The sequence below is a fragment of the Daphnia pulex genome, chromosome 5, assembly GCF_021134715.1.
Source record: "Daphnia pulex isolate KAP4 chromosome 5, ASM2113471v1".
NCBI classification, from domain to species: Eukaryota; Metazoa; Arthropoda; class Branchiopoda; order Diplostraca; family Daphniidae; genus Daphnia; species Daphnia pulex.
In genome coordinates, this window is record NC_060021.1 from 6,771,419 (window position 1) to 6,797,581 (window position 26,163).

The 26,163-nt window shown below is 44.6% G+C and overlaps 4 protein-coding genes across 9 annotated transcripts; 2 read left to right on the forward strand and 2 right to left on the reverse strand.

The window, feature by feature from the left end:
- Positions 1-85: 85 nt before the first annotated feature.
- On the reverse strand, positions 86-19,241 carry LOC124193873 (protein unc-79 homolog). 4 transcript variants are annotated; one of them, XM_046587861.1, is made up of 28 exons: positions 19,048-19,241; positions 18,772-18,890; positions 10,256-10,430; positions 9,882-10,001; positions 9,644-9,805; positions 9,300-9,470; positions 9,137-9,226; positions 8,884-9,069; positions 8,314-8,328; positions 7,830-8,119; positions 7,285-7,762; positions 6,892-7,213; positions 6,597-6,829; positions 5,936-6,523; positions 4,153-5,875; positions 3,971-4,094; positions 3,655-3,904; positions 3,477-3,583; positions 3,245-3,412; positions 2,653-3,182; positions 1,957-2,584; positions 1,773-1,889; positions 1,337-1,710; positions 1,154-1,275; positions 926-1,077; positions 707-853; positions 518-640; positions 86-453 (listed from the first exon to the last, which is right to left on the reverse strand). In XM_046587861.1, exons 2-28 carry the CDS (start codon positions 18,793-18,795, stop codon positions 241-243), a joined length of 7,632 nt encoding a protein of 2,543 aa, XP_046443817.1. In that variant the 5' UTR covers positions 18,796-18,890; positions 19,048-19,241; the 3' UTR covers positions 86-240. The 4 variants fall into 4 exon arrangements, with proteins under 4 accessions (XP_046443817.1, XP_046443815.1, XP_046443818.1 ...); XM_046587859.1 differs by having other exon boundaries at positions 926-1,080; XM_046587862.1 differs by lacking the exon at positions 8,314-8,328 and having other exon boundaries at positions 926-1,080; positions 19,048-19,240.
- LOC124193882 lies at positions 10,884-16,186 on the forward strand. The gene is made up of 6 exons (XM_046587872.1): positions 10,884-11,751; positions 13,842-13,940; positions 14,013-14,104; positions 14,188-14,273; positions 15,498-15,654; positions 15,951-16,186. The coding sequence occupies exons 1-6, from the start codon at positions 11,638-11,640 to the stop codon at positions 16,000-16,002; spliced, it is 600 nt and encodes a 199-aa protein (XP_046443828.1). The 5' UTR covers positions 10,884-11,637; the 3' UTR covers positions 16,003-16,186.
- On the forward strand, positions 17,056-23,767 carry LOC124193875 (alpha-mannosidase 2-like). Its single transcript, XM_046587865.1, has 8 exons — positions 17,056-18,127; positions 18,318-18,410; positions 19,539-19,711; positions 19,781-19,914; positions 19,978-20,118; positions 20,179-20,370; positions 21,225-21,613; positions 21,712-23,767. Exons 1-8 carry the CDS (start codon positions 17,705-17,707, stop codon positions 23,674-23,676), a joined length of 3,510 nt encoding a protein of 1,169 aa, XP_046443821.1. The 5' UTR covers positions 17,056-17,704; the 3' UTR covers positions 23,677-23,767.
- On the reverse strand, positions 23,721-26,077 carry LOC124193876. Of its 3 annotated transcripts, XM_046587867.1 has the most exons (8): positions 25,944-26,077; positions 25,455-25,874; positions 24,906-25,383; positions 24,695-24,839; positions 24,494-24,610; positions 24,396-24,412; positions 24,223-24,341; positions 23,721-24,161 (listed from the first exon to the last, which is right to left on the reverse strand). In XM_046587867.1, the coding sequence occupies exons 1-8, from the start codon at positions 26,075-26,077 to the stop codon at positions 23,762-23,764; spliced, it is 1,830 nt and encodes a 609-aa protein (XP_046443823.1). In that variant the 3' UTR covers positions 23,721-23,761. The 3 variants fall into 3 exon arrangements, with proteins under 3 accessions (XP_046443823.1, XP_046443822.1, XP_046443824.1); XM_046587866.1 differs by having other exon boundaries at positions 24,396-24,610; XM_046587868.1 differs by lacking the exon at positions 25,455-25,874 and having other exon boundaries at positions 24,396-24,610.
- Positions 26,078-26,163: the final 86 nt, after the last annotated feature.

Here is a 26,163-nt window from a genome sequence, read left to right on the forward strand (position 1 = left end):
GAATCAGTTTTCGCAAGTTACTGTCAAAACGATAAACAGATTTCACGGTTCACCATCGTATTTTGCCACGAATAAAAAAGTGAACTTTGACGTTAATCAGTTAAGTTTCTATTGAAGTGAGGGAAGGAGACAGTAGACCTATCGTTATTTGGACAATAAAATTCAATAGACTAAATGGTATCTTTTACACATAACGTTTAAAATCGAAAATCAACAATAAATAACAGGAATGCACCGGACCTAAACATTATAAAACTGACTAGCAGTGGACGATTGAATTTCTATTTGGCCCATTTTGAATTGGAGTTTCTGAAGCCATCGCAGTAGCCAGCCTTCCAAATGTGTTTCCAGTCCTTCGCATACGCCACCGCCACTCGATGCCGTACCAGTGTTGAGGGAATAGCCCTCCACACAGGCCTGTAATCGGACCTGCAAATGTACAGGTAGCTGCGTCTGCAAGTAAACACATTCAAATTTATTGGTATTTTGACGCGGTATGTGGTAATATATTTTATACCTGAGAATTCTGTGCCTGCAGAACTGGTGTCCAAAGAGGTAACAAGAGGGATAAAACAGACGATTTGCACTCTGACAGCGCTTCCATCAGACTCAAGAAATGTAAATTGACCATTTCAGTCAGCTATAAAAGAAGCGTTATTAAGAGTAAATAAGATGTATTTCAATTTTTGTTAGGTTTTTTGCTCACCACTGATGAGTGTGCCACCAACTGTAATACGGAAGGAGTAATTTTGCTCCAGAAATCTACTAGAACGTTGAAAATGGTAGCTTGCTGCTCTGCGTTAGAATTATTACCCAACTGGCCAGCCATGAACTCCAAGTAAATCGTCCAAAGCTGATAGATACCGTATGATGGCAAAATTTATGTTTTAATGGGTCAATATTCAAATAAAAATTGTAAACAAACTTGGCAGAGCAGGAAGGCATGATAGAGAGATGACATGTGAAGTACGGACGTCTTCGACTGCTCCGCGAAACCAGCTAATATACCCTGAATGTGATCGGCCAGCGAACACGAGACTTCGATTGGTAGCGGCAAACAAGGATTAGATGTAGCGCCTACTATAGTTTGAAAAATACAATTACTGAATGTGCAAACAAAAATGCAAAAAAGACGGTGATTCATTATCATTACTTGATACGGAAAGTGGTCCATTAGAATGTGTGTGAGTAACCAAAGCTGTATGTTGCAATGCCCCTAGTAAGAGCCAAGACAACAATCTCACATGACAAACGCACTCCAGAAACTCTCGCGGCCTGTAAAATGATATTCGTCAACACATTTTACAAATAGAATATGTTTTTAAAACAATGGTACCCTTGCTGGATGGAGGATGGCGGGTTCAATAACCAGGGCATGTAACGCTGAAGGCATTTGTTATCCTTGCCATTTCCACGAACGACTTCCAACGCCAAGAGTTGGGCCATTCCGGCTTTGACCGTTCCGCCAAGAGTATCTTCATCCAAACCGGGACCAGGACTCATAGCCCTGCTATTGCTCTTCAATTTGCTAAGCGTATGAACGTCGGCCAAAAAGTCCATAATATCGCTAAAGTGTGGACGGATGCAGTCAAATGCACCCGTGGTGCCAGCGCCTACAGATCCATCCGATCCGGATAACTTGACAGTGTTGGCACCGCAATCCATTTCATCCATTAACAGGCAATGGGGTGGCAAAGTTCCTCCAGCGTCCTAATTAGCAAAGCCAACATATAACTATGAATAAAACAGTTTCAAGTTATTTTTTTACTCACTTGCAAGGTGAAATGCACCAAAATGATCAAGGTAGAATCTGGAAGACTTGATTTTAGTTTCATTACCGACACTAGTTCATCGACGAGCGTCCTTGTCAACATGTACTTCTCCCGATCCTGCAATAGTAAAGTTATCCACTCAATCATTTTCAAGATTTCGTAAAAATTGGGAATCGTAAGTTACCTTGTTGAAGGACCGGAAAGCCAGGTGACAGAGTTCCACGAGATGCTTGTAATCAAAGCCAGCCCAATGTTGAATGATGTAGAGCAGGATCTTGGCGAAAGAATCAAGTATGCTGCCACGAGATGGGGCGAGTTGAAGTGCTGCCACACGGTTTGTGCTGCCCATAATTCTCAAAAGCGAATTGCTGTGAATTGGATTGCCATTCAGCAGCGGTAAGACTAGAATGAGTCGCGTACAGAAGATTTCCAGCTGAGCGAATAGAGGGGTCCAAATCTGGGCACTCAATTCGAGCGGCGGAAGACACTCGATATAGCAGGCCACATTGGGCAACATCATGGCGATCTGGGCTGGCGACAACTGTTTTTGCTCATTCAGTGACTCGAGCAACAACTGGAGCGGTGCCGCCGGAGTCAGTTCAACGAAATCCGTCAACGCCGATGCCATCGTCTTGAAGAAAGACTGCTTCATCTCTTCAGGCACTTGAGTCTGGAATAATTGGATGAAGACCTTGTTTGGTGTGAGCTGATGCAACAGGCACCGGAGAAATTGGCGAGCAATCGCACCAACTTCACCGGGTACGTACAAATTGCTACCCATTTGCCAGGTATATGTCGTACTTCCCGCCCACCTATAAGTTTAAATTTAAAACTTAGCTTCACATCATGTTAATTTCATAGCAAATAAAAATTGAGGTACTTTGCGTTACAGCGGAGAATTTCTGGTAGCATAGTAGCAGCCAAAGCAGGCTCGCGATGAACGAACGTCGATATAATGACGATACATAATCCGAGTTCTTCTTCGCTGAATTCTTCAAATGGTGCGTTGCATTTGGAACAACGGTGACACGCCACTTCGTCACCGACGCGAAGACAGCTCTGTTTCATGGGCGTATGTACTGCGTGATTGACAGGGGCTGGATGAGGTGCTGGGGTTTCAATCTGAGGCTGTTGTTGCTGACGGTTTGATTGTTCGGTGGATAGAAACGGAATTTCGGGACCCATGGTTCCCATAGAGATGCCCATTTTTCTCTGTCGAGTTCTGACTCCCGTAGGTGTCGCTGTGGCTGCTGCGGCGGCGGCAGCGGCGTCCGCTGCATTGACCTGACGGTGCGACACAATTGTATGGGCTTCATAGACACCCGATGGTTGTCGGACACAGGCCGCCAGCGATACTTCTGACGCTGCAGTGGCGGAATTCGGTTCTTGCTGTGACATTTCTGAGAGAACCTATTGATAGAAAAGACCCAATGATTACATAAAGGATGAAACTCGGCGTAGAAAATATTTACCTCGACTTCAGCAAGTGAATCTCGATCCCAATCAGGATCCGGCCGACTACTCTTGGGACTCTCAGGTATAACTTCAAGTTCTATGCCATCAACGTCAGCGTCGATGTCACATTCACTAGAGATACTTCCAGTCAACTCACGTCGGGACGTCAATGTGACGTTAGATTTCTGTAATAGCGGAAAAAGAAATCAGCAAATAATTCGTCATCAACGTATTAGAGATAAGATTTACCGTTGCAACTTGTAGCTGAATTTGATGTTGAATTGTAGAGGAGCCCCAGACCAATCCAGCTATGCCAAGAACAGCTCCTACACCGTGTCCAATGACATTTGCTCTTCCTAAATAAATCAATTTTAAGCATAAACATTTAAAAATCGTTCAGCAAATCGCTGAATCCTTAAATAAAAACCTTTTAGATCTGTTGGATCAATGGGAGTCTCTACTTCCAAAGAGCCTTGACTCTGGTCTCTCATCCTCATAGTTGCAGTTGAAGAGACCCCATGGAGTTGATGCTGCGCTGTCGATGGATGGCCGTGACTTAAAGTGGCCCCAATACCACCGTAGCGATAACAGCGATGGTATTGAGATTCCAGAGTGTTAAGAACGATCCGGATGATGCTCTGTACTAACGGAGCTAAATTCGGTTGGTTATAACGATACTGCAACAATGCAGAAGAAATATTTAATAAAGTTGGCCCAATCTTTTTCATAGTAAATAAACAAACCTTGTAGAGGATTACTAACACTGTTTGTAGCCACATCCGTCGAGGATGAGTTTCCAAATACCATAGGGAATAGGTCGGTTTGTAGGCTCTTTGTGGAGTCGTGCCGTTGTGTCGATCGTTGACGCTAAGTAATTGAAGGAAATTAAATAATTTCAAAATTGATCAAAGGATGGTGAACTTACTTATTCGAAGCTGCTGCAGCAGCTGAGCCGGAAGCGAAACCAACGCTACTCATGGATCCGTGAGTTGTGATGGGCACACCAGCTTGCCCATGACATTGTAACCACGAATTACCTCCAGGACCGTTGTTCTTTGACGGCGGGGCGGGGCAGAAAATCATCAAAGATAACGTCATGGGCAGAAGATTGGCTCCGATAGCTAAATTACGATCCAGAACTTGCGGAAGAGCCGAGAGAAAGGCGTTGAAAGGAGCCGATGCTCTGAGTTTCTGTGGTGTCAAACAGAAAGCTCTTTCGGTGGGTCCGTAGCCCAGCAAAAGACTCAAATGTCGAAGGACCAGGTTCTGAATTTGCGATTGGAACTTATCGTCGCTCAACTGGGCGAGATCTGGCTGCGCCAGGAATTGCATCAGCGTAGTCAACAGTAAAGAGTGGGTTTCACCATCGTAGTCGTCCAGTTCCGAGCAACGTTGCATGAAGAGAGCAACGTAGGCTTCTTCTTGAGACGCTTGTTGATTGTTCATCCTGTCGCCACCGAGAGCGCCCCTGGATCGCATCAACTTCAACTGGGCTGAAGAACTTTGTCGGCTGTAACTCTTGGTCACTCCGTGCTGTGGGTGATGATTGGGTGTAGACTTTCGGCGATTGAAGCGATGAGTTGACAGGCTCAACGACCGCATCAAGCTCCTCGGTTGCTGTTGAGTCGGCGAACTAGACCTGCTAGGAGCGTAGCGCTTGATGGCCTCACGAGCTTTCTGCAATTTCTTGTTGAAGCTTTCGTTTGACATGTGACTGGACTTGAGATCTCGCGGTTCAATCAATTCCCCGGCCCGCTGTAGGCTCAACTGGGCTTCCAAATACAGAGCGTCGAAACGATTGAAAAAGAATTTCCACGAAATGATCTTGCGTTTGGTCAGCCAAGGGTGATGATGCAGGGCCATAATAGAGTGCAACAACAGAGGTCTGTCGCTGATGAAACTGTCAAACTGCTGTTCCATACACCAAACGAGCAGTTTAAGCGATCCATCGTGCAAGCTCTCGAGGAGTATGGTTGCCCGGTTGGCTACAGCCGTGTTGATATCGTCCATTGATGAAATGAGGAAACAAAAGGCGTTGGTCAGGATCGACTGTAAAATGGAACTCTGTTTGACGGTGGGATCGTCCAGAAATTGGCACACCAACATCATCCGCTCCACGGATGAAAAGCGAGTCTTCCAATCGCGCGAGTGGAAATCCGATTCCATAATTTTCCAGAAGACATCCGATCCACCCGGAAGAGTGAGACAGTGCAGCAAGAGAGAGGCACACGTCTGGGCGACGTGCGATGTTTGACTCTCGAGGAGATTCCAGAGCTGGGCCACGGTGAGGTTTTCTTGAACCCAAAACAGGAAGCCTGGATGCTCGCGACAGGCGGATTTACTGAGCACCTCGCAGTGTAGACAAAGGATTTCGACGCAGCGGAGTAGATGTCGCTGAGTGTCCGGTCGGATCAAGTGGTAGAGCTCTTTCAGGAATCCGTAAATGAGTTGGAGGTGATTCGGCAATTCATCCAGCGCAAATCGAAATTTGCCGGCCGTCGTCACCCAATATTGTTGATTCGGCTGTTGATGGTCTGGATGATCCATGTGGTCTGAAGGATCCACGTCCGTCAACATGCTCGGCTGAGCTACTTGGGCTTTGCAGCCGGCCACTTCCATTTCAGTGCAAGTCACAGCATTGGCCACAGCTAAACAAGAAAATCAAGTTACTATATCTTAAAAAATCAAAATGTTTTAAGTTTAAATACCTCTGAGGACTCTTTCTGATGGTAGGATCGGTGCCAGATCTAACTCGGACACGGTCTCCATCTTGGCCGTTCTGACTTCACCCAGTTGTAATACTTGTTGTTGTTGTTCTTGATAATAAACGGTTGATATAGCCTCTTCCGGTTTGTTTGTCTGCTGTTCACCAGGGCTGGGTTGCTGTTGTTGCTGGACTGACTGGGCAGCGGCCATCTCCACGCAATTTTCGAGCTCTTCGAAACACTCACTAACGACGGCCGCGTGCAGTGGCGAGTAGAAAGCAATCAACTCCTGCGCCAGCTGATACCACGATGTCAACAGACTACACATGTAGCAATCAGCCGACGTGCAATTATGCAGCATGCATTGCCGGACGTGAATCATATCTTTTAAAAGCGTGAGGCAATGCTGAGCTAGTGGTGCTCCCGTCAATCCTCCATTACTAGGCTCCTCTTGGACTTCCAGTTGCTCCAGTAAAATGTCTAACATTAGGACGTGACAGGCCAGGCTCTTCTCCGGAAGACTCAGAGGCAACTCGGATGACGAAACACTTTGATTCGATACCGGAGATAACGGTCGAATTTCCTCCATATCTATTCGAATGATAATAAGGGATAATTAGGGTTTTGTGATGCACCTAATAATGTAATGAAATGCGAAACGAACCGAAATTTGGAATTTCGTTGTCGGTATCCAGTTTACTCGTGTTGACTCCCTCCTGGAAAATGTTGACCAGGAGATCGATGGGGACAACAATGTGCAACGAGGAGAGAAGCTGGAGCCAGTTGAGTGTTTGTTGTTGAACACGCAGATGAGTTCCACGGAAGCGGACAGCCAGGAAACGAAACATTTGTTGGGCATCGAATCCCAAAGGGCTCATACTCGAGTCCAGTAATTTGCTTTGAGAATAAGAAATGATGAATGTTTAAAGACAAACCAATTTCAAAATAGGGTCAATCACCTTAAAATAATTCGGAATTCTATCCACTCATCGGATGGCACAGTGGTGACCATCGATTCCAGCCACCGGGGCACAATGTCATTCCACAAATCGACGGTGATGATTTCGTAAGGAACGAGACAAAAGAGACGGTTGAATCCTTCCTTGATGTGAACGGCTTTCGGACAATGACCCGTGTCCCAACTGCCTCCCACTCTCGAGTATGAAGCCGGCCAGGGCATCAAACAGTCGAGCAGAACGTCCAGTTGGTTTTCCTGCGCTTCGACGATCCATTCCCGAAGCATTTCCGATTTGAGTGGCTCCAGTACGCTTCCGGCTTGATCTATAAAATAACAGAAAACATCAAATGAATGGCCATTTGAGATTGTCATAACACATCAGTTGATTATTTACCATCGGTGACGTGAGCCGTAGTGTCGAACCAGTGAAAGAGAGCGCCTATTAACCTTCCGATGATGGATTTGGCGGCTTCGGGCACAGGCCGGCATACGGCCGTCAGAAGCCAGACGCCGTAGCGGCTGAGCAATCTTCTCTCTTCCAATCCGAACGAGTAAATCGTATCCAAATCTCCACAGAGCCAAAGTCCAGCTCGAGTGAGTCGATCGTTGCTCTCGCTACTTCGTTCGAAGCTGTACGGCTGGGCTTCTTTCAGGAGACTGACGACGGCATCTACCGTGTAACTCTGCATCTCTGGCGACATCTCCCAGGCCGATGTCAGATTGCAGTGGAAAATGTGGTCGCCTCCGCGCCGGTTGTTGTGCCGGATCGAGTGACACTGGGCGCAATAGCGTATCGGCCGTCTGTCATTATAACTGGTGCAGCTGGACGAGAAGCACGACACGCTGGCCGTCTTGTCCGTTGAACGGCAACTCTGCAAGATAAATAGAAAATTTAGTTCACATACTATAAAACAAGAAATCAAATCATTCAATCATTACCGTGTTATCGCACGTAGCGGCAACTTGGAGCATCGGCAAAAGGAGTTCCACAAGCGGCTCAAAATGTTGTTGTTGCGGTTGTTGTTGATTGCCATTGGAGGACAAGTTAGCGGGCGGTTCCAAGCGTTTGATTTCATCAGCGCAAGTCGCGCAAATCACCAGGAGGGGTCCGTTCTCGTTATTGCTCTGCTGGACGACGGCCACCCGATGATCCAGACAGAGTTTGATAGCTTCGGCCGCTTCGCCGCTACTTTGGCACTCGTCTCGTTGACACATGACTGGCTTCCAACCTATAACGGGTGTGGGAGTGGGGGTACATTGAACTATTGATTATCATTTGAAATGAATCCGCGCACGGAGACTCTCGGCCGGCGCCATCAAATTTGTGAGCGTAGTCAAATGACATGTACGAAAAACTGTTAAGTAGTCATTAAAGTTTAAATGAAAAAAAAAAAAGGCAATCATTATCAAGAACGGCACTTACCATTGAGAGCGAATCCTAAACATTTAAAAAATGGCGCGCTCTCGGTCACGGCGCGGAATATGGAAGACATCGAACAAACCATCAAAAAGCAAGAGAAGATAGACGTGCAAGACAAGTCGAAGGATAAAGAGAGAGAGAGAGAGAAAGAGAAAGATTTGTAGTATAGTTTGTTAAATTGGGAAATAATCAGTCTAAGAAAGTGAAAACATTAAAAAACCAAAAAATTAAGAACCAACAAGGCCAAGAAAGCCACACATTGATTTAGATGGGAATAACTGCTGCTCAGCATGTCCAATTAGTTTAGTTTAGTTGAGTGTTTGTGTTATTTCTGTGCAGTGTTGTGTTTAGATGTTTTTTTAATGATCATCCTTAATCCAGCTGAAACCAAACACCCACACTCGGCACGGAAAACACGCACACGAGAGAGAGAGGAGCCAAAAGATTTGAAGGAAATAAAAACAAAGGCGATAAGTCACGAGAAAATCAACCCAAAACACGCACGCACGCACACGCCAGAAAAAAAAAAAAAAAAAACTGGAAGACTGGTCCAAGAGTTAAAGGAGCTGATACCGTTGAATTTCGTGTTGACGCCGCGCCGATCGTACAGCGTGGGATTTAACGACGGCCAATAGTAAAATAAGAGGTGGGCGCCGGGCACGCGAGCCTTCAATGTCCCGTGAGCGATAATGCAGAGTAAATCTTTAGCCACATCCGGTTTAAGTGACATGAGCGTCTCCATCAATTGGCAGTGGTGAGCTAAACATCGATTCAACAGATCCAATTTCACGAGTTGTTTTCGATTGATTTTCAATATATAGCGGACCTGTATTCGTCGTGTACTGGAGAACGGCCATAATAATTCCGGGAACGGACGGCTCGATCACGTTGAATACGCCGTCTGCTGGCGGAGTGCCTGGTTGAAAAAATAAAAAAATGAAAATAAAATATCTGGCGGAATAAATCGATTATCGATCGAAATAGCAAACCCATGGTGAGCGGCAGGAGGAAGGAGCAGAGGACCTGAACGATGTAGCCGTGAAGAGAGCTGGGCATGTGAACGATAGACGAGGCAACCAGACTGGGCAGATTATCGATCAGATCCTGTTCGAGGAACGGCATGACGCATAGGATCGTGCTGATCAGCGCCTGGCCCAGCACTTGAAGACAGGGAAACGCCGACAACCAAAATCCCGCCACATAGTAGTACAAGACACACAATCAGATGAGAGAAAGTTGGCCGATAGGCCGTCTGATATTCAAGAGAGAGAGAGAGCGCCTGTCCAATGGATTATTGGGCCGACAAAGTCCCAAAAGTCAATTGTGCACATACCATCGACTCCGGTCTGAATGAGCGGAGCCACTTCCAGCAGCTGGATCAAAACGGTGTAGAGGCCCTTGTAATCGAGGCTCGGGAATAGGGCCATGCGTTTGGTGTTGCTCTCCCGGTTGTACACCATGACGAGCGGGAAATCCGGCACATCCTTCAAGATTCCTGCAACACGTATCGATCGAAGGTGAAATAAACCAGGGTGGGTGGGGGGAAAAGAGTTGGGGCCATATTAACATACCGAGAAGCGTCTGCGAGAAGTATTTGAGCGTATTGGCTACATCGTGACCGGATGGCGGCGAAACGGAGCTGTTGAGCAGCCGAAGTTGATAATCGTGCAAATTTCTCACCTTGGCAGCGACTGTTTCATTTCAAAACACGACATCAATCAATCGAGAGCCTCACACAAGTCAGTTAAACAAACTCAAGACAAGGTTCACAAAATAAACACACAAGAGGAGACTATCAAATTTTGGGTTTTGAAACGATTAATAAGTGGCAAAGTTGATGAAAGTCCAGTGTGCGGACCAACTGCCTGTATATACTTATATACATGGCTGGTGCTGGTGTTGGTGGTAATTATCTAAGGAATTTCGGGAATTGGCTTCAACTTACATGTCGCTGCTCTCGTGGCCATGTTGTCGGTCGCCCGATAACAGACACGGGATGAAACGGGTCGATGATTGTTCCTTGCGTTCACAGACTCCCGACGGCCGTGTCGCTGTGGCTTTGCCTCCCGCCAAATGCGCATGTCCCGCGTCTGCGCCATCAGGACAAATCTTATCTCATTCTGGCGCGCAACATTCGAAATAAGAAAAATCAAATCAATTTCAATGGATGTGTAAAGTATCAATCGAAAAGAGGCCAAAAGTCACGTTTCGATGGCCAGTTTATTTGGCGCAGGAGGAGGGAGTGTCGAGTGTGTGTGCGTAGTCCCGCAACGTCGACTATACACATATCAAGCTCTTATTATAGCCCATTGTGCGAGGGGGGTATCGCATATCCGGGTGAGCAACCTCCCCGTCCGAATGAGAGAAACAGTCAGAAAATGCAGATGAGAAATGCAGCGAGCTGAAAACCCCAAAGTGCTGCATGGTACGTCCGTTTATGTTTCAGCAGCGTCGCCAAAACATTCGCAATGGGCCAGCTGCTGCTGTTGGCTTGAATAGCGTCGTCGTCGCTTATCATAATAAGCATCCAGCAGCTTTACCTACTACGATATACTCGACACACAGACCAGTTGAGGCGACAGCAGCCGACCAGTTATCAACAACAACAACACACAAAGTTCAAACGGCGACTGTGTTTCTCGCTCCGCCATTCTTATGTAAACAGCCAAGTGTCTGACACGGAGCATCCAGACGCTACGCCGTTGGTGTAGCAGCAGCAGCAGCAGTAGCAATTTGTGAATTATTTAGTTAGAATCCCGAAATAAAATCTTCAACAGATGTCACTGACCTCTCTCTCGTTTGCTGTTGCCATCGTTCGGCGGGGGTTGGCTGGGCTGGGTGGGTGTCTCGTTGGCGCTCGCAAAAGTTTCTTGGCATTGAATCGCGAGAGAGAGAGAGATGATGTGACGTCATCGTGACACGCCGCTAGGTGGCACTAGAGTGGAATAACAAAATTTTTTTTTCTAAAATACAAAGCGCAACACACGAGAGAGAGAAAATAAAAAGACCCGAGAGAGAGAGAGAGAGAAATCTTGGTGAAACAAAAAACAACTCAAATTCCCGGGAGGGAATAAAGCGCTTCTTAACGCGCGGGTTTTCGTCAGTTTAGCACGCGGCATCATATCGCACGTTCCCCCCCTCCTTTCAAGCGAATAAGTCATTCTGACTTTTCTCTCTCCTTTTTTATTTTTAAATTTCGGGAGAGAGGTGCTAATTAATAATCACTCCACACACACATTCATCAACGCTACAATCAACTAATCAACTATTAGGAGAAATCGAGTTTTAAAAGAAACATTCGCCCGCATCTTTAAAAACAACCGCGACATGATTCGATTATCATCGTCCGTCACGGTGTTTCTCATCATCACGATCCCGCACCTCGTCCTGGCCAGCCCGCTAGACACATCAGTCGATAACAGTCATCACCTCATGTGGCAGGTACCATCTAGTATTTTTTTAATAGTGTGTGTGTCCAGTAGTTTGTGTTAAATGGCCATTTGAGTGCAATCATTTATTAGACGCTTTGAGGGAGCTGGCCGTTGGTCAGAGTTGGCAGTCGGTGACGGCTAATAACTGATTCGTACTAGACCGCGAAGAATGTGACGCAATTTTTGACATGTAGCTTTTCAGGGTGCCGGGGGAGGGAAAAATAAATAAATATCAGTAGAAACACACACCCAGACCCTTAGTACGATGTGCGGAGATCGGTTAAGTTATTTGGATTTCTTCTTGTTGTACATTTGGTCGAAAAATAAATAAATATTTGAGCGAGTGGCGAGAAAAAAAAGTCGAGACAGAAAAAATAAACTGCCACGCTCCAAGCGCCCCCGAGCACTTTTAGCGCGCGGATGTCATCAATTTGAAATTTTTTTTTCACAAGTTAAAAAAGAACTTGACGGGATCAACGAACTCGTTCCTTCATTTTCTCGGACATTTCAAATGGATTGAAAAAAACAAAAAGAAAATGACTCTGACCAACACGAGGAGAAAGTTACAACCGCGATGAAAGATACAAATCAAAAGGCTTTTAAAAAAGAAAATTGAACCGGACGGGACAATTTTCTTAAAGATGTGGCGTATGTTTTTTAAATTTTTTTCCCCAACACACGTACACACACAAGAAGCGGGCGGAAGACGTGAGGGAGGGGGGTTGAACGAGGACGCGAGATGGCCGGAAGTTGGAACGTTTTGACAAGACGAGAAAATTAGGACGGGGGATGGTGGGGGAATAATATAGCCGAGAGCTGTGAAATGAAATGAAACACGCCGAACGTCGTCGTGAATGCGGAATGCCGTCGTCGGATGCCCAAGAAAACTGAAACGCCACGCATAGCGATCGCATCTATGCGCAAGCGGAACTCTGCGCAAATTGGTGGATTCTTAAACCGAAGTCACGACCGGAGTTTTCACAGAACATTTCGTCGGCCGTCAACCCAATTTCCAAACCGACGACGTCGCAAAACGCCCATTAGACTTGTTTAGCTTGAAATGATTTAAAGTTGATAGTCATCAGTCTCTATAAAATATTCCAGCCGAGGGGGTCCATTCAAAGGCTAGTCGCTCCGCTTACGGGGAAAAGTTATTTCCGAACTCGGCTCAACTGATGACCATCAATCAGAAATAGTCACAAAAAAGATCAAATTAGGAGAAACATGTTTGGTGTGGGGTCCCAACCGGTTGTCGGAAAACATGGCGACAGACAACCGACAACAAGTTTTCCCATCCATGTCCAAGCTACTCCCAAGGTAAATGATGTTGAGGAGATTGTCTCGACATTTTTTCAAGAGAGAAACCGCCCAGCTTTGTCTGATGAGCTCCAGAATTACCCCGACAACCGGAATATCAGGTCTTTTGCCGACCGACCGACCGACCCGAGCATCGGTATAAACGCGTATCTCCCGAACAAAAGTAAGATGACAGCCGAATAAATAATAATTCATTTTAGACTTTCTGTTTTTTCTTTTTCTTTTTGCTGCTGCTGTTGATGAGGAAATTTTCACTATGTACTAGAATCTGAAACCCGGATCAAAAACAAAATAGTGTAGTTACGGATGCTTGTGTCAGGCGTTGGGTTTCATTGCGTGACATGGCGGAAATTTGCATGCATTTGCATTTCTCGTCTGTTGTTTCGTTAATTTCGCACTGATGGGAAAACCCGCTGAAATGGCAGTCGTTGGCAGTCGTTCCTTTCGGTTATTATTTGAACTTTATTACGAAAGCGTGCTGAATCAACAAAAGCAGATGACGAACAAAAAGAATAATAAATATGACGTGGGCGGGAGCTCCTCCCGCTGCTGCCGAGTTTCTATAGCCTCCCACACGCGTCGATTTAATTTTAGTCATTTCCACCCACCACGTCTTTTAATATACGAAACAAAAGAAATAAGTCAAGAAAAGATTCAATAAACGTTAATAAGAAAAAGATCGAAAAGAACATCAGACGTAACATTCCCCCCCAAATGGGCGTTCCCCCGTTAACAACGGCAGTGCATTGTGTATGAGACAGTTTTCAATTTGGTTTTTTTTAGAGCGTCGAGGACGACCTATCGGCCGAAATGGAGGATTACGTCAACGACAACCCTGTCATCGAAGTGGACGACAGCGGAGTGCCCGTCTGCCCTCCAGTGGTCTGAAAAAGAAACAATTCACCAAAGTTACGCCAAGTTATTAAAGTTTTTCTTGGTTTCACGTTTCACCAGGTAAACCATCCGCAGGCTTGTTACGCCAAGATTTGCCGTTCGGATATCGACTGTCTCGGTGGCAAAACCGAGCGCGTCTGCTGTTACAACGGGTATACACACAACTAGCTATATAATGTCGTTTGTTAGAGATGGAAATAACAAGAAAAACCCAAAATTTGAATATTCACGGTAGTTGCATCCGAACGTGCATGATCAAAGTGAAACCGCCGCCTTTCTTTGATTACGAGGACACCCACAGCGATTCTCATCACCAATCAGGTGAGTGTTTTGACACGTCAATCAATCATCCGACAGGCAAATGAAATGATCCCTTTTTATATTTTTGCGGGAATTTCGAATAACGAAATTGGGGAGGAAAAATCCCATCATAGCTGGATGAGGAAAATGGCGCCCAATTCACTCCCGTCGCGTTGTCGTTAATACACTTTGTGTGTGTGTGTTTCGATAGTCATTTTCCACGTTTGAGACGTTGGATATGCATCCCCCACCGCCGGATTCGTTTCACTGCGGCGGCACGCGTGAGAACAAAAAAACGGGAGAACTAGACAAATAATAAAAAAAATTTCTTCAAGAGAAAATGAAAGGAAAACTCATCACGCTTGGCTGTTGGGCCGAGGCCGAATTTCATCTGGCGGCATCCAGGGAGCAGGGGGGGATTCCAGGCATAATGAATTTAATGACGATCGTAAACAGATAATAATCCGCCGCGTCGTCGGGTTTTCTTATTATATTTCGGGCTTCTGTTTTTTTTATTATTTCGAAAAAATAACCAAACGGCTGCAAAGCGAAACGAGACGAGCGTGTCAAGGGTGTCTCAATGCGAGTCGATATTTTGAAAATCTAACGAGACTGGAATCACACAGGGAAAGAAGTAGAGAAAGAAACTTGTAAAGTAATAAGAATAGGACATGAATGAATCACACAATATTAGCGGTCAGCATTTGCTCTGTGTGGGGGGGGGGGGGCTTCATTCAATTAAAACGCCGTGAATTCACATCCGGTACTCGTCTTACGATTACCCAAAAAAAGGAACATTACGCACACACAAAAGAAATCCGTTTTTTTTTAATTTTTATTTTTCTCTCTCTGTGTGACCAATTGAGCAATAACATGAAAAGACGACGACTTTTCTTGGGAAGTTTTTTCTATTTTTTTTTCCAGTTATCTTTTTTTTCATATTTTGTTGTTTCTCAATAGAAAGTTTTTGTGTTCCGCCGGACACAATCGGCACTCGAGTCTGACTTGTTCTCTCCCAGCTCCTTTATTTTTTTACTTAATAATGTATTCCTTTCATACTCAGAAAACCAACAAAATGGACGTGCGTGTTCTCTAAATGCATGGGAGACAAAGATCATTTTTTTGTTCCCTTTTTCTCTGCCATTTTCTATTGTCCTTTTTTGCTATGCATTATGTTTTGATTGTTTTGATGTCCGACTCCGATTCCATTTTGTACATATTTATAAGCATTCGTTTGTTTGACAGATGTCGGGATCGGTCAAAATATCCGAGCCGGATCGGCGGAAGTGGCCGAATTCCAGCGACCGGCGATTGTGTTGACTCTACCGGGCGGATGCCACCTCACCCAGGAGCAGTACGACACTTATCAAAAATTCCAAGTCTCTCCCAACGTTCGACAATGGTAAATATTATACCTCCCCAGGAAAACTTCTAAGCCAAAATACTTAACAAATAAAAACAAGGGGAAAAAGAGAAACACGTGAACAGCAGAACGAGAAATAGAAATAAATTATTTGTTAAGGAATGTTATTCCTTTCCTTAGATGCCTATCCATCACTCACTAGTCTGAACGACTGGGGAACACACAAGAAAAATTTTTGGGACTTTTTTTTATTTTATTTTTTGAAAAAAGAAAGGAGAAAAAAAAACCTTGATCTTATCTTTTTTTCTTTTTTTTTCCCTTAAAATATCAAAAAGTTACTGCCTGGCGGGGGACGTCTTTTGCCAAATCAATCCGAAGGCACCTTGATCGATGAGCGGAGCAACATTTCCTTCGTTTTTTTTTTATTGTTATTATGATTCCCCCCCACTCCCTTTTAATTCATGCCATACTTACACATATCCGTCATATTCATAAACGAAACACAAACTCGCATAAACAGATAAAAAAGAAAAAAAAAATGGAAGAGAAAAAATGTCAAACAGGTAAAATATCTCTATATATAAAAATCTAAATTTGTTGTATATGTTTCCTATATATATGTCTAATCCTTGAGAATACACACACACCCGGAGTGGTAAAGTCTCAAAAAAGAATCGAAAAAGTTGAAAGAACCCCAGAAAAAGTTCAAAGGTCAAAGCGACTCTGGCAGAGCGGCTCAGCCGGTGGAACAAACAAGACGTACAACCCACAAGAGAGACACACACACAGCACACTACACACGGTAAAAAAAGAAAACCCCCACCTGGCCGAACAAGAATAAATCCCCCCTTTCTCCTTCCAAGTAAAGGGAGACATTCCAGAAATCTGTTGAACGATCTTGAATAAAGCTCAGACAACAACCAATGACTAAATAAATTTGAAAAACAAAACAAGAACCCCGCGCATACACAACACACACATGGAAAAACCGACGCAATCGATAGGTATAGGTGTACACCTATATGTACAAGCCATACAGAGTCGGCATTCCTCCGACATATTCCACACAAGATGATGGGAGAGAATACGGGGGTTAAATATATTCGGCCAAAAGAAGAAAAAGATAACGAGAAAGAGAAAAGTTGTTTGTTGGGGTTTTGGGCCCCCCCTCGACGCCAGTGACTTTTCCTTCATCTCTTTTGTGCCCAGTGTGCTCCATGTTTCTCTCTATCCTTGTTCGCCTTGGTATCCTATACCTTTTGGGAGAAATTTTCCGTCTACCTGTGAGGGACTCGGCGCTTTCTCGCTCGATTTCCAGCGTATCTCTTTTTTGTTCCTGGCTGCTGGCCGACAACGTAGTTGAACCCGCAGGCAATGCAACTACACTCGCAGCCATTCCAACTTTCCCAGCCAAAAATTCAGTCGCTGCCACACTGTCATCGTGAAAACTTGCAACGGATGAAACCTAATGACAGGCGGTGGCTAAAAAAAAACAAACCAACCTAACCCAACGGATTATCTCAAAATATTGACCGCCACACCCACATAATTGAAGAAGAGACGAGGCTTTCAGAGTCACGTTCCAATAAGTGTGTCTAGGGCGCATGCATCAAAGAGAAAAACAAATTTTTAAATCCCGCCGCCTCCGCTATTTTTATGTTCCAGCCGGAGTTGGAAAAGAGCGTGGCATCGAGTGTAGTTTTTTCAGTACACACAGCACTGTGAGGGGGGGCTGGATTTCGTTTCTGAGGTCAGGTGTGCGGTAGCTGGGAGGCGAGCCGTCAGTGGTAGCATGGATTCCGTCCCGCCGACATCATCGCTTCTCGCTGCAGCACCGTTAAAAATAGAAACTTTTTGAAGAAAACCAAAAAACTAACCCCAAAGAAAAACGGATACACTCGGCTGGATATGACACTCGGTCCGACGACTGAGCACTCCGCACACATTACACGAGTGACAACCAAACAAACAGTGTTTGTGGCGGCTAATAGTGTGTACAGTGTGTCCAAATAAAAGTTGTGATTTAGTGCAAGAAGTGAGTGTGATAAAAGTAAGTGTCGAGAGATGAGAGCGGCCGTTTGGATCCTTCATGTCCGCCAACTTATTTGCTGTTGAGTCGTCGTTGTCGCCTGGTGAAGACAAGATGAGGCGCTTTCTGTCACGCCGGCCGAGTCTTCGCCTTTTAGCCGCTCCGATTCTATTACTGGCCGCCTTCACTGTCGTCGGTCTCATGACCGACTGGGCTGCTGACTGGAGCGCCAATAAAAACTGTTCGGTTGACAAGTCGTCGTCGCCTTCATCTTCCGATTTAATTCGCCAAAGAAGCGGCGGCTCCATTCAAACCGCATCTAATCGGGCCAGTGCAGACTGGCGCCCAGATTCCGATCAGGCTTACGCCAGATCCATGAACGAGTCATCCTTTTCATCTTCGCAGGCAGCAGTTTGCCGGAGCGTGACTGTTTCCCGAGCCGATATCGACACGATGCAAGTCTATCCCACTCTCAATTTCCAGGTCAGTATCGATTGGATTTGACGATCAATCGCAAGAGCAACGCAGACAGGATTTTTCGTTCGCCGTCAAATATTTGACGTCGAATGCTATTCTTTTCTTTCTTTTTGAAGATGTGACGATGATTCATTGGATTCTTTTATTGTCATGTCCTCGCTGTTGTTTTTGTTTCCAACATTTACGCCACTGGAAGCCGGAATACATGCGCAGGAGAGACTTTTGGGACTCGTCGCTGGAGAAGCGTTACAACGAATACAAGAAGGATACGACACGCCCGTCTCTCAAGGTTGGGTTAATAACCAAATGCTTTTTTACATAATTCATCACTCCTTCCATATATACTGTTGCCTATCTTCTTTTTCTTCTTTCCAATTTCACATTCTGCGTGAGCCACTTAACTTGACTCTTTATCACGACAGACGCTATTTAAGCCACGTCAAAAGTCACGACGACGGCAGCAAAAACAAAAAAAAGAAGAATCAAATCAAACAGAAAACTCGCTGCATGCGTGCACAGCGGCAGTTATTACAAGTCGTTTCTTAAACTTTACAAGGGGGCCCTTCCTACTTTTGTCAGTTGCTGGAAATGTTTTTCAGGGGAATTTTTCATGCTTAAATTTAAAGAGGAAAGTTAAATGTGTACAGTACCTGATGAAGGTTTGGCATCACCATCTGCCAGACGTATACAGCAGCATTTGATTGGGCTCATTTACTCTGCTCGAATAACATGATGACAGCTTCTGGATTCCAGTTGACCAGCTGACAGCCTGCAGAAAATTAAAAGTTATGATGACAAACTATTAACTGCTGGCATTTTAATGGGTTGTTTCACTATATTTATACAGAAAACAAGCATCATACTAATACTATTACACCAAACTAATGCAGACCATTATGTGGTAGGCCTACTATAAAGCTACTTACATCAGGAGTTAAAAAATTGTGTGTGCAAATTAGTTGCAATGACACACAAAACTTTGCCCGTGACACATAAAAGATAATACTCGTTGCACTCCATTATTACTTTTAACAAATGATATCGAACGAAACACACTTCCTGTGAAAAATGTCATCGTCGTGGTTCGAATTTCAAAACGTCAATGTTCGTCTGCTCGAATCACAATCGATTTTTATTTATTTATCGCTTTTTTTTTAAACTCCCCTCTCAACTTACATTGATCGCTGAAATTTTCAGTAGATTGATTTTGCATGTTAAATCAAAAAATACTTTAAATATTATAGTAAAAAAAACCTATTGAACAACTGAAAATGATTTCCCGAGTGAATAAACTATTGAAATTCAGCTATCTAAAGATTCCAAAGCCTTCCTCAGTTCAGTTCCTCCCTCATTGTTAAATGATTCGTGAATTTTTCAAAAGAATATCGACCCATCTTTTTTCTCATTCCGATTGCAGGTTGTCGTGTTGCCCCATTCCCATGTCGATCCTGGTTGGTTGAAAACTTTTGAAAACTATTACGCACAATCGACGCACTCGATTTTGGACAACTTGGTCACCAAGTTGACGCAGCACAAAAATATGACATTCATCTGGACGGAAATATCTTTCTTCGCGCTGTGGTGGGAAAGGTTAGTAGCAGTAAAAAAAGAAAAAAAGCTAAAGTTTGAGCCAGTCGATTGACTATGTGAATTTTTCAGTGCATTGCCAGCCAAAAGACGCCAAGTGCAAAAGTTGGTTGAAGAAAAGCGACTGGAATTCACTTCGGCCACTTGGGTAATGGTGGATGAAGCCACGCCACATCTCTATTCCATGCTCGACCAAATGATTGAAGGTAACCTTTAAAATTTTATGTTTAAAAACTAAATTAAAATTTTGTTAACCCCCCGCCCAACAGGACACCAATGGCTGAAATCGCATTTGGGCGTGTCTCCCAAATCGGCATGGACTGTCGATCCTTTCGGACACGGCCCAGTGGCACCCTACTTGCTGCACGCAGCCGGACTCCAAAACACGGTCGTCCAACGTATCCATTACGGTAAAGGACATTAAAAAAATAAATAAAAGTAAAAAGATCTCAACTAAAAACCGCAAACAGGATGGAAGCGCTGGATGGCAGACCGACAGGTGAGCGACTTTTATTGGAAGCTGCCCTGGGAGACTCCTGGACGGGATTCGGTTCTATGCCACAACTTCCCTTACGACATTTACACGACAAAGCATTCCTGCGGTCCCAACCCGAAAACGTGTTTAGGATACGATTTCCGCAATGTCCGAGGCGAATACAACGGTACGTGTGTCATTTTGATTAACACAATCACATTTTAGATGGGGGGGGGGGGAAGTCTCAGCTAGCGAACATAAAAGGAATGAACCGTTATAGCCGTAATTCATGTTTGATTCCGGGCCCATTGCACTCTTAATTGAGTCATGCAGCGTACTAAATGATGCGCAGGGTAGTAACAGCAATAAGTGTTCATTAGAGACGTATACTTTCGTGCAACGGCGCACGCTTCACTAAACAAACGGAGGGATAATAAACTCGACTTTTCTTTTTTGAGTTTCAAAGTTCTCACTTGAAAAATAAAATAAGGGGAAAAAGGTTGACAGGATCCGTTGCCTACGGGTCTCTCGTCAACATTCTATTGTCCAACATCACGATCTTTTACAATGTCAATAGGTGAACTACTCCCCAAAGTACGCCTTTTTTCCAGTTCATAAAAGTCAATTCAAAATTGGAAAGGAAGAAGGAAATTACGACAGTTACAAACGAGTCGACATTTCCTCATAGACGAGGATAATGGCACAAGATTATCCTAATCGATTGTTGGGCCGCCAGTCAGCGGGGAATTGTGGTGCGTGACTGAAACTGAAACGGCAAACAGGATATCGTCGACTATACACGCTGGCTGCCAGCCCAGTCTCAATTTATTTTCTTTTTATTTCTTTTTTCTTCTTTTTTTTTTACTGATGAATTTGATTACGAACACTTTATATCTTCGCCTGCTTGTTGTTCGTTCCGATTCACGCATTCCCCCCTCCTCAAGTCACGTTATCACGACATTCGCCCGTTTGCAAGAATAATTTACGACGCCAATTCTATACGTTATTTGTAAAAAATGTTGTTGTCTTGTTGTTGTTTAGAGTTTACAATGAACTCGTCGCCCATCACGCGAACCAACATCCAGAGCAAAGCCGAGGTGCTGCTGGAGCAATACGCCAAAACGGGTTCACTGACCCGTCACAATATCGTGCTGGCACTAGTGGGCGACGATTTCCGCTACGATCACGACATCGAGTGGGATCAGCAGTACACCAATTACCAGAACCTCTTCAACTACATCAACGCCAGGAAGGAGATCTACAAAACTGAAATTGGATTCGGGACACTCACCGATTACTTTGATGCCATCCGCGGTCGCGTTGACAACTTCCCAACTCTCAAAGGAGATTTCTTCCCCTATTCGGACATTTTCAGCGAAGGACGGCCCGCTTACTGGACCGGTTATTTCACGTCTCGACCCTATTACAAAGTAAATAAGAAAAAGATTTGATATAATTTTGACCGAAAACGAGTCTGAGGGTATAAACGCATAATGTGTAAACAATTCGTCTTCACCCAAAATGACAGATGCTGGCTCGGGAGTTGGAAGATCGACTCCGAGGGGCGGAGATTCTCTACACTTTGGCTCTCAACCGAGCGAGACAGAATGGATTCCCTACGGCCAGACGAGTTATGGATCACAAGTATGGCGCCCTGGTACAGGCGAGGAGGTGGTTGGCGCTGTTCCAGCATCATGACGCCATCACGGGGACCAGCAAAGCGGCTGTCATGCAGGACTACGGTCAAAAACTCTTCCAGGCGTTGAAAGATTCGGCCAATATCGCGTCGAGCAGCGCTGCCATTCTCATGTCGATCGACGACCATCAGTGGCAACGCTTCCGACTTTTGCCCGCACTCCAGCGACCCACTTACGACAAACTGGCCCAAAAGACGACGCTCGAATTGGCAACAACTGAGCAAACGGAGAAGACGGTCATCCTGTACAACTCGGAGGCTCACCACCGAGACGAAATGGTCAGATTGAAGACCAGCTGGCCGTACATCCGCGTTCTCGATTCGGATGGCAATAAAATCCGACATCAAGTCAATCCCGTTTGGACCCTTCAACACCACCAGCGACTGGAGCCGGCCCCCGAAAGTTTTCAGTTGGTTTTCATAGCCTCGTTAGCTCCATTGTCTCTGTCGGCCTTCCGAATTCAAAGAATGCACATACCGACCAGCCAACAAGCCAACGAAACCGCCAAGACGCTCGTCTACAGCACGTTCGACAATACGACACTAAACGGGCCATTCAAATCGCAGCGGCTGGAGCAGTTGGTCGACATCCAAGTGGAGAACCGCAAGACAAAGTTGCTCTTTGACGGGCAGACGGGATTTCTCAAATCGATCCGATCCAAAGCCACGGACCGCGTGACTCCGTGCGCCATGCAGTTCGCCGCCTATCCTTCCAGCATGTTCCATAGCGGAGCTTATCTTTTCATGCCCGATCCCAACGCAGTCGAGCCGCAACTTGACGTCTTGAAAGGTTTCAACGGAAGGCCGCAGATTTTCATCATCAGCGGGCCGGTGATGTCAGAAGTGTCGGTGGTCTACAGCCAATTGCTCGTCCATTCGACCATCATCTTCCACAAAAAGATGGAGGATCTCATCTGGATGGAAACGACGTTGGACATGGGGCCGGCACCCAACTTTAGAGAGCATGAATTCTTTATCCGCTTTAAAACCGGACTGCAAAATGTCGATCCAGTTAATGGCACGGCCGAGTTCTTCACCGACCAGAACGGGTTCGCATTCGCCCGGCGAGTGCGCAACAGCCAACTCGGAGTGGAGGCCAACTATTATCCAATCACGAGCGCTGCATTCATTCAAGACGACAACCAGCGGTTGAACGTGCTGGTCAATAGCGCCAAAGGCTTCACTTCGCTGGAAAAAGGATGGATGGAGTTTATGCTGGACAGGCGAACCATTCACGACGACGGGCGAGGAATGGGCGAAGGGATGACGGACAACTTGCCAACTGTTACACCCTTTGTGCTGATGCTGGAAGAAAGGAAAGAGTCGGACGACAAGGTGGACAGAATAAGTCTTCCGGCAACGTTCGCTTCGACGAGATTAATGTATCCGGCTACGGCTTTTATCGTCGATGCTGACGAGTCGGAGCAAGTCGATTTTGTTACGCGGACTCGGCTACTCTTTCTCAACCAGCCCCTACCGTGCAATATCCACATGGTCGGCCTCAGGACTCTTTCCGAAACAGGATTGATGGAAATGGATTTACCGTCCAACTCGGCGTTGTTGACTCTTCACAACCGGGCCGCCGATTGTTCCATAACGGACGATCTACCTTTCTCTTGCGGTACAACTGATCCTGAGGATCGAGTCTTCCATCCGGGGACATCTTTCATCGGACTGGAACTCGGCAGAATGGAGCGCACTTCTCTCACTGGGCTCCGCGAGATGGGTCTGGCCGATTTCGACTCTGCCCGTCTCTCTTTGATGGAACTGGGCTCTTTCAACCTCACTTTTGTCTGAGGTGGAATTTTTTCTTAGTCAAATGATCTGAAACATTCACCCAATGAACAATAATAATAATAATTAATACATTTGAAGTATACGATCAAAATTCGGGAGACATTTCCAAGTAGTTGATTGGGGATACAATCTGATCATAATGAATTCGAGGGACTGTGGGATCCGTCGCTCTGGGAAGGGACTGATCGACATGGTACCAAAAGGCCGGTCGAATTGGGACAATCAACTCGTCAAATTTCTTTTTCAGTTCGGCCACCGTTCCCGGTTCGATTTCTGAGGCCGTGATGAAACAGAAACAGACGAGATTTGGCATGCTGCTTACAAATTTGAGTAGAACGTCTTGAAGTTCCTGACTTTTCCACGGAATGTTTGGGCCGTCTTCCTCGTAGAGAACAATCCTTTCCAATCTTTTACAGTCGAGCAGAGTATTCAGCACGGCCCGATTCGGCATAATTTCTCCTTCGTACTCGTAGGCGTATTGCAATCTAAATTCATATTCATGTAAACATTGTGAAATCTGTATTTTAGTTAGACCAAAGTACTGACCTAAAATCTCGCAACTTTTCAGCCAGAGGTAAGTAGCGACAAAGATTGTCGAATGATTCGTCGCAACTGAGACCACCGCAAATGTGAAGGTTTCGAAGTAATGGGCAACCACTAAATATCTGAAATAGAATGAGTCAGTTAAGAATTCCATATAATTTCAATTTTGTGCTTACCGTTTCAAAGAAATCTCCTTCAAACAAACAGAACGCATTTAGGCTTAACGTAGTCAACCGGCCACAACGTAATATCGTTTTCAAACAGTCAGTCATACCAGATTGGGAAGATTTATAACCCAGTGGTGTCCAAGGATCCATAGCAGATCGATTTGAATAACCAATATGAAGCGCTTCAAGATTAGGAGTGGCTTTCAGAAATAGTTCTAAAATATCTGGGACAATAATATGAAAAATAACAGCGGTAATTTTGCAGTTGTGTAGCTTAGAATTGTATAGGATAACAAACGCATTATTACCTTTTCTCGGAAAACTACAGTTGTAAACCAATGTCTTCAAATGATTCAACATCCAGTCATCTTTCATACAAAAAGGATAACCATTGTTGTCATTCAAATGCAAATGCTCTAACTTGGGGTGTGCTCTACACAATTCGTCTACTCCCTTAATAATACACGGAAAATACATTTAGCGACAAACTTCAACATCACTAGAGGAAACATAAATTACTTCTGAACTGATGCAATAGCCATGAATGTAGCGAAGGTTAGGCAACACGGTCCATTGTTCTAGCCCAATCCCGCCAATGTGTTCCAACTGGCCAAATCGCCCATCGTCGTCGCTGTCAAAACTTGACAGTTGACCGTCACATAAAATTGATTTTATTTGACTTCCTGAAGGGATGGTATCACGCGATATTCCAACATCTTCCATAATCCAGACACGCTCAACGCAGCTCATGTCATATTGGGAAAATATCCAATTAACCAGCCCCTTGACGCATTCGTCTGGGTATGAAATTAAACCACCCCTTTTCAAAATGACCAAATTTTTCAATAATGCCATCCAGCTTAAATTCGGGAAAAATTTTTCTCTAGCACGATTGACGAATACATCATCATAATCATCCTTTCCGAATGGCCCATATCTGAAATATTCTTCACTATAGACAATTTCCAGGTGCAAATCCACACATTTTCGGCAATAACTATAAATAATAATAACTGGGTTTAATAAATAGTCCTCAGAAATAAAAGCACAATAGAATTAATTAGATACCTTAACAGCTGCAGCATTAAAAACCAAGAGTCTATATAATAAGCACCATTGAATGCAAGGATTTTTAAGTGAGTAAGTTTTGAGAAACTATTAGATAATGTTTGAAGTGATGATGATTCAAATTCTTTCATTTTATCAAAAATAGGTTCATCATTCTCTGACAAGCTAATACTAATTTTTACAATATGATGACAGCTTTTAAATATCTGCCAAAGATGTGAAAGGTTAAGCTTGGTATCTTGAATGTGCAAAGAAGATAAGTGACTCATTGAAGTTACAGCATCAAATAGAAAGTCACTCGGCAGCCAATAACAGTGGCTTGTATCTAAACTTGTAACTATTTCTGGGATAACCCAACTACTTAGATATGTATGGAATAAATTATGGGTGACAAAGTAACACTGCTGGATTGAAAGTGTTCTGCACAGTAGTTAAAGAAATCAGAATTACAATTTGCTGTAAAGTTTCAGTAGTATTATTTGTTATTACCTTCTTTCTCCACATAGGCATGAAAATCTGTCAGACACCCCTGAGAGTGAAAAGGTTATACAGTCTTTTTCATTCATGTAGTTGAAAAGGTGAAGAAGTATGTCAACAGGAAGACTGTCAAAATGCGTCTCCATCTTTGTTTTTAAACAAATCAAAACTCCTCTGATGCACAAGGAAATATTTCACTGTTACTGCCTTAAGTGAACGTTTACTATATTCG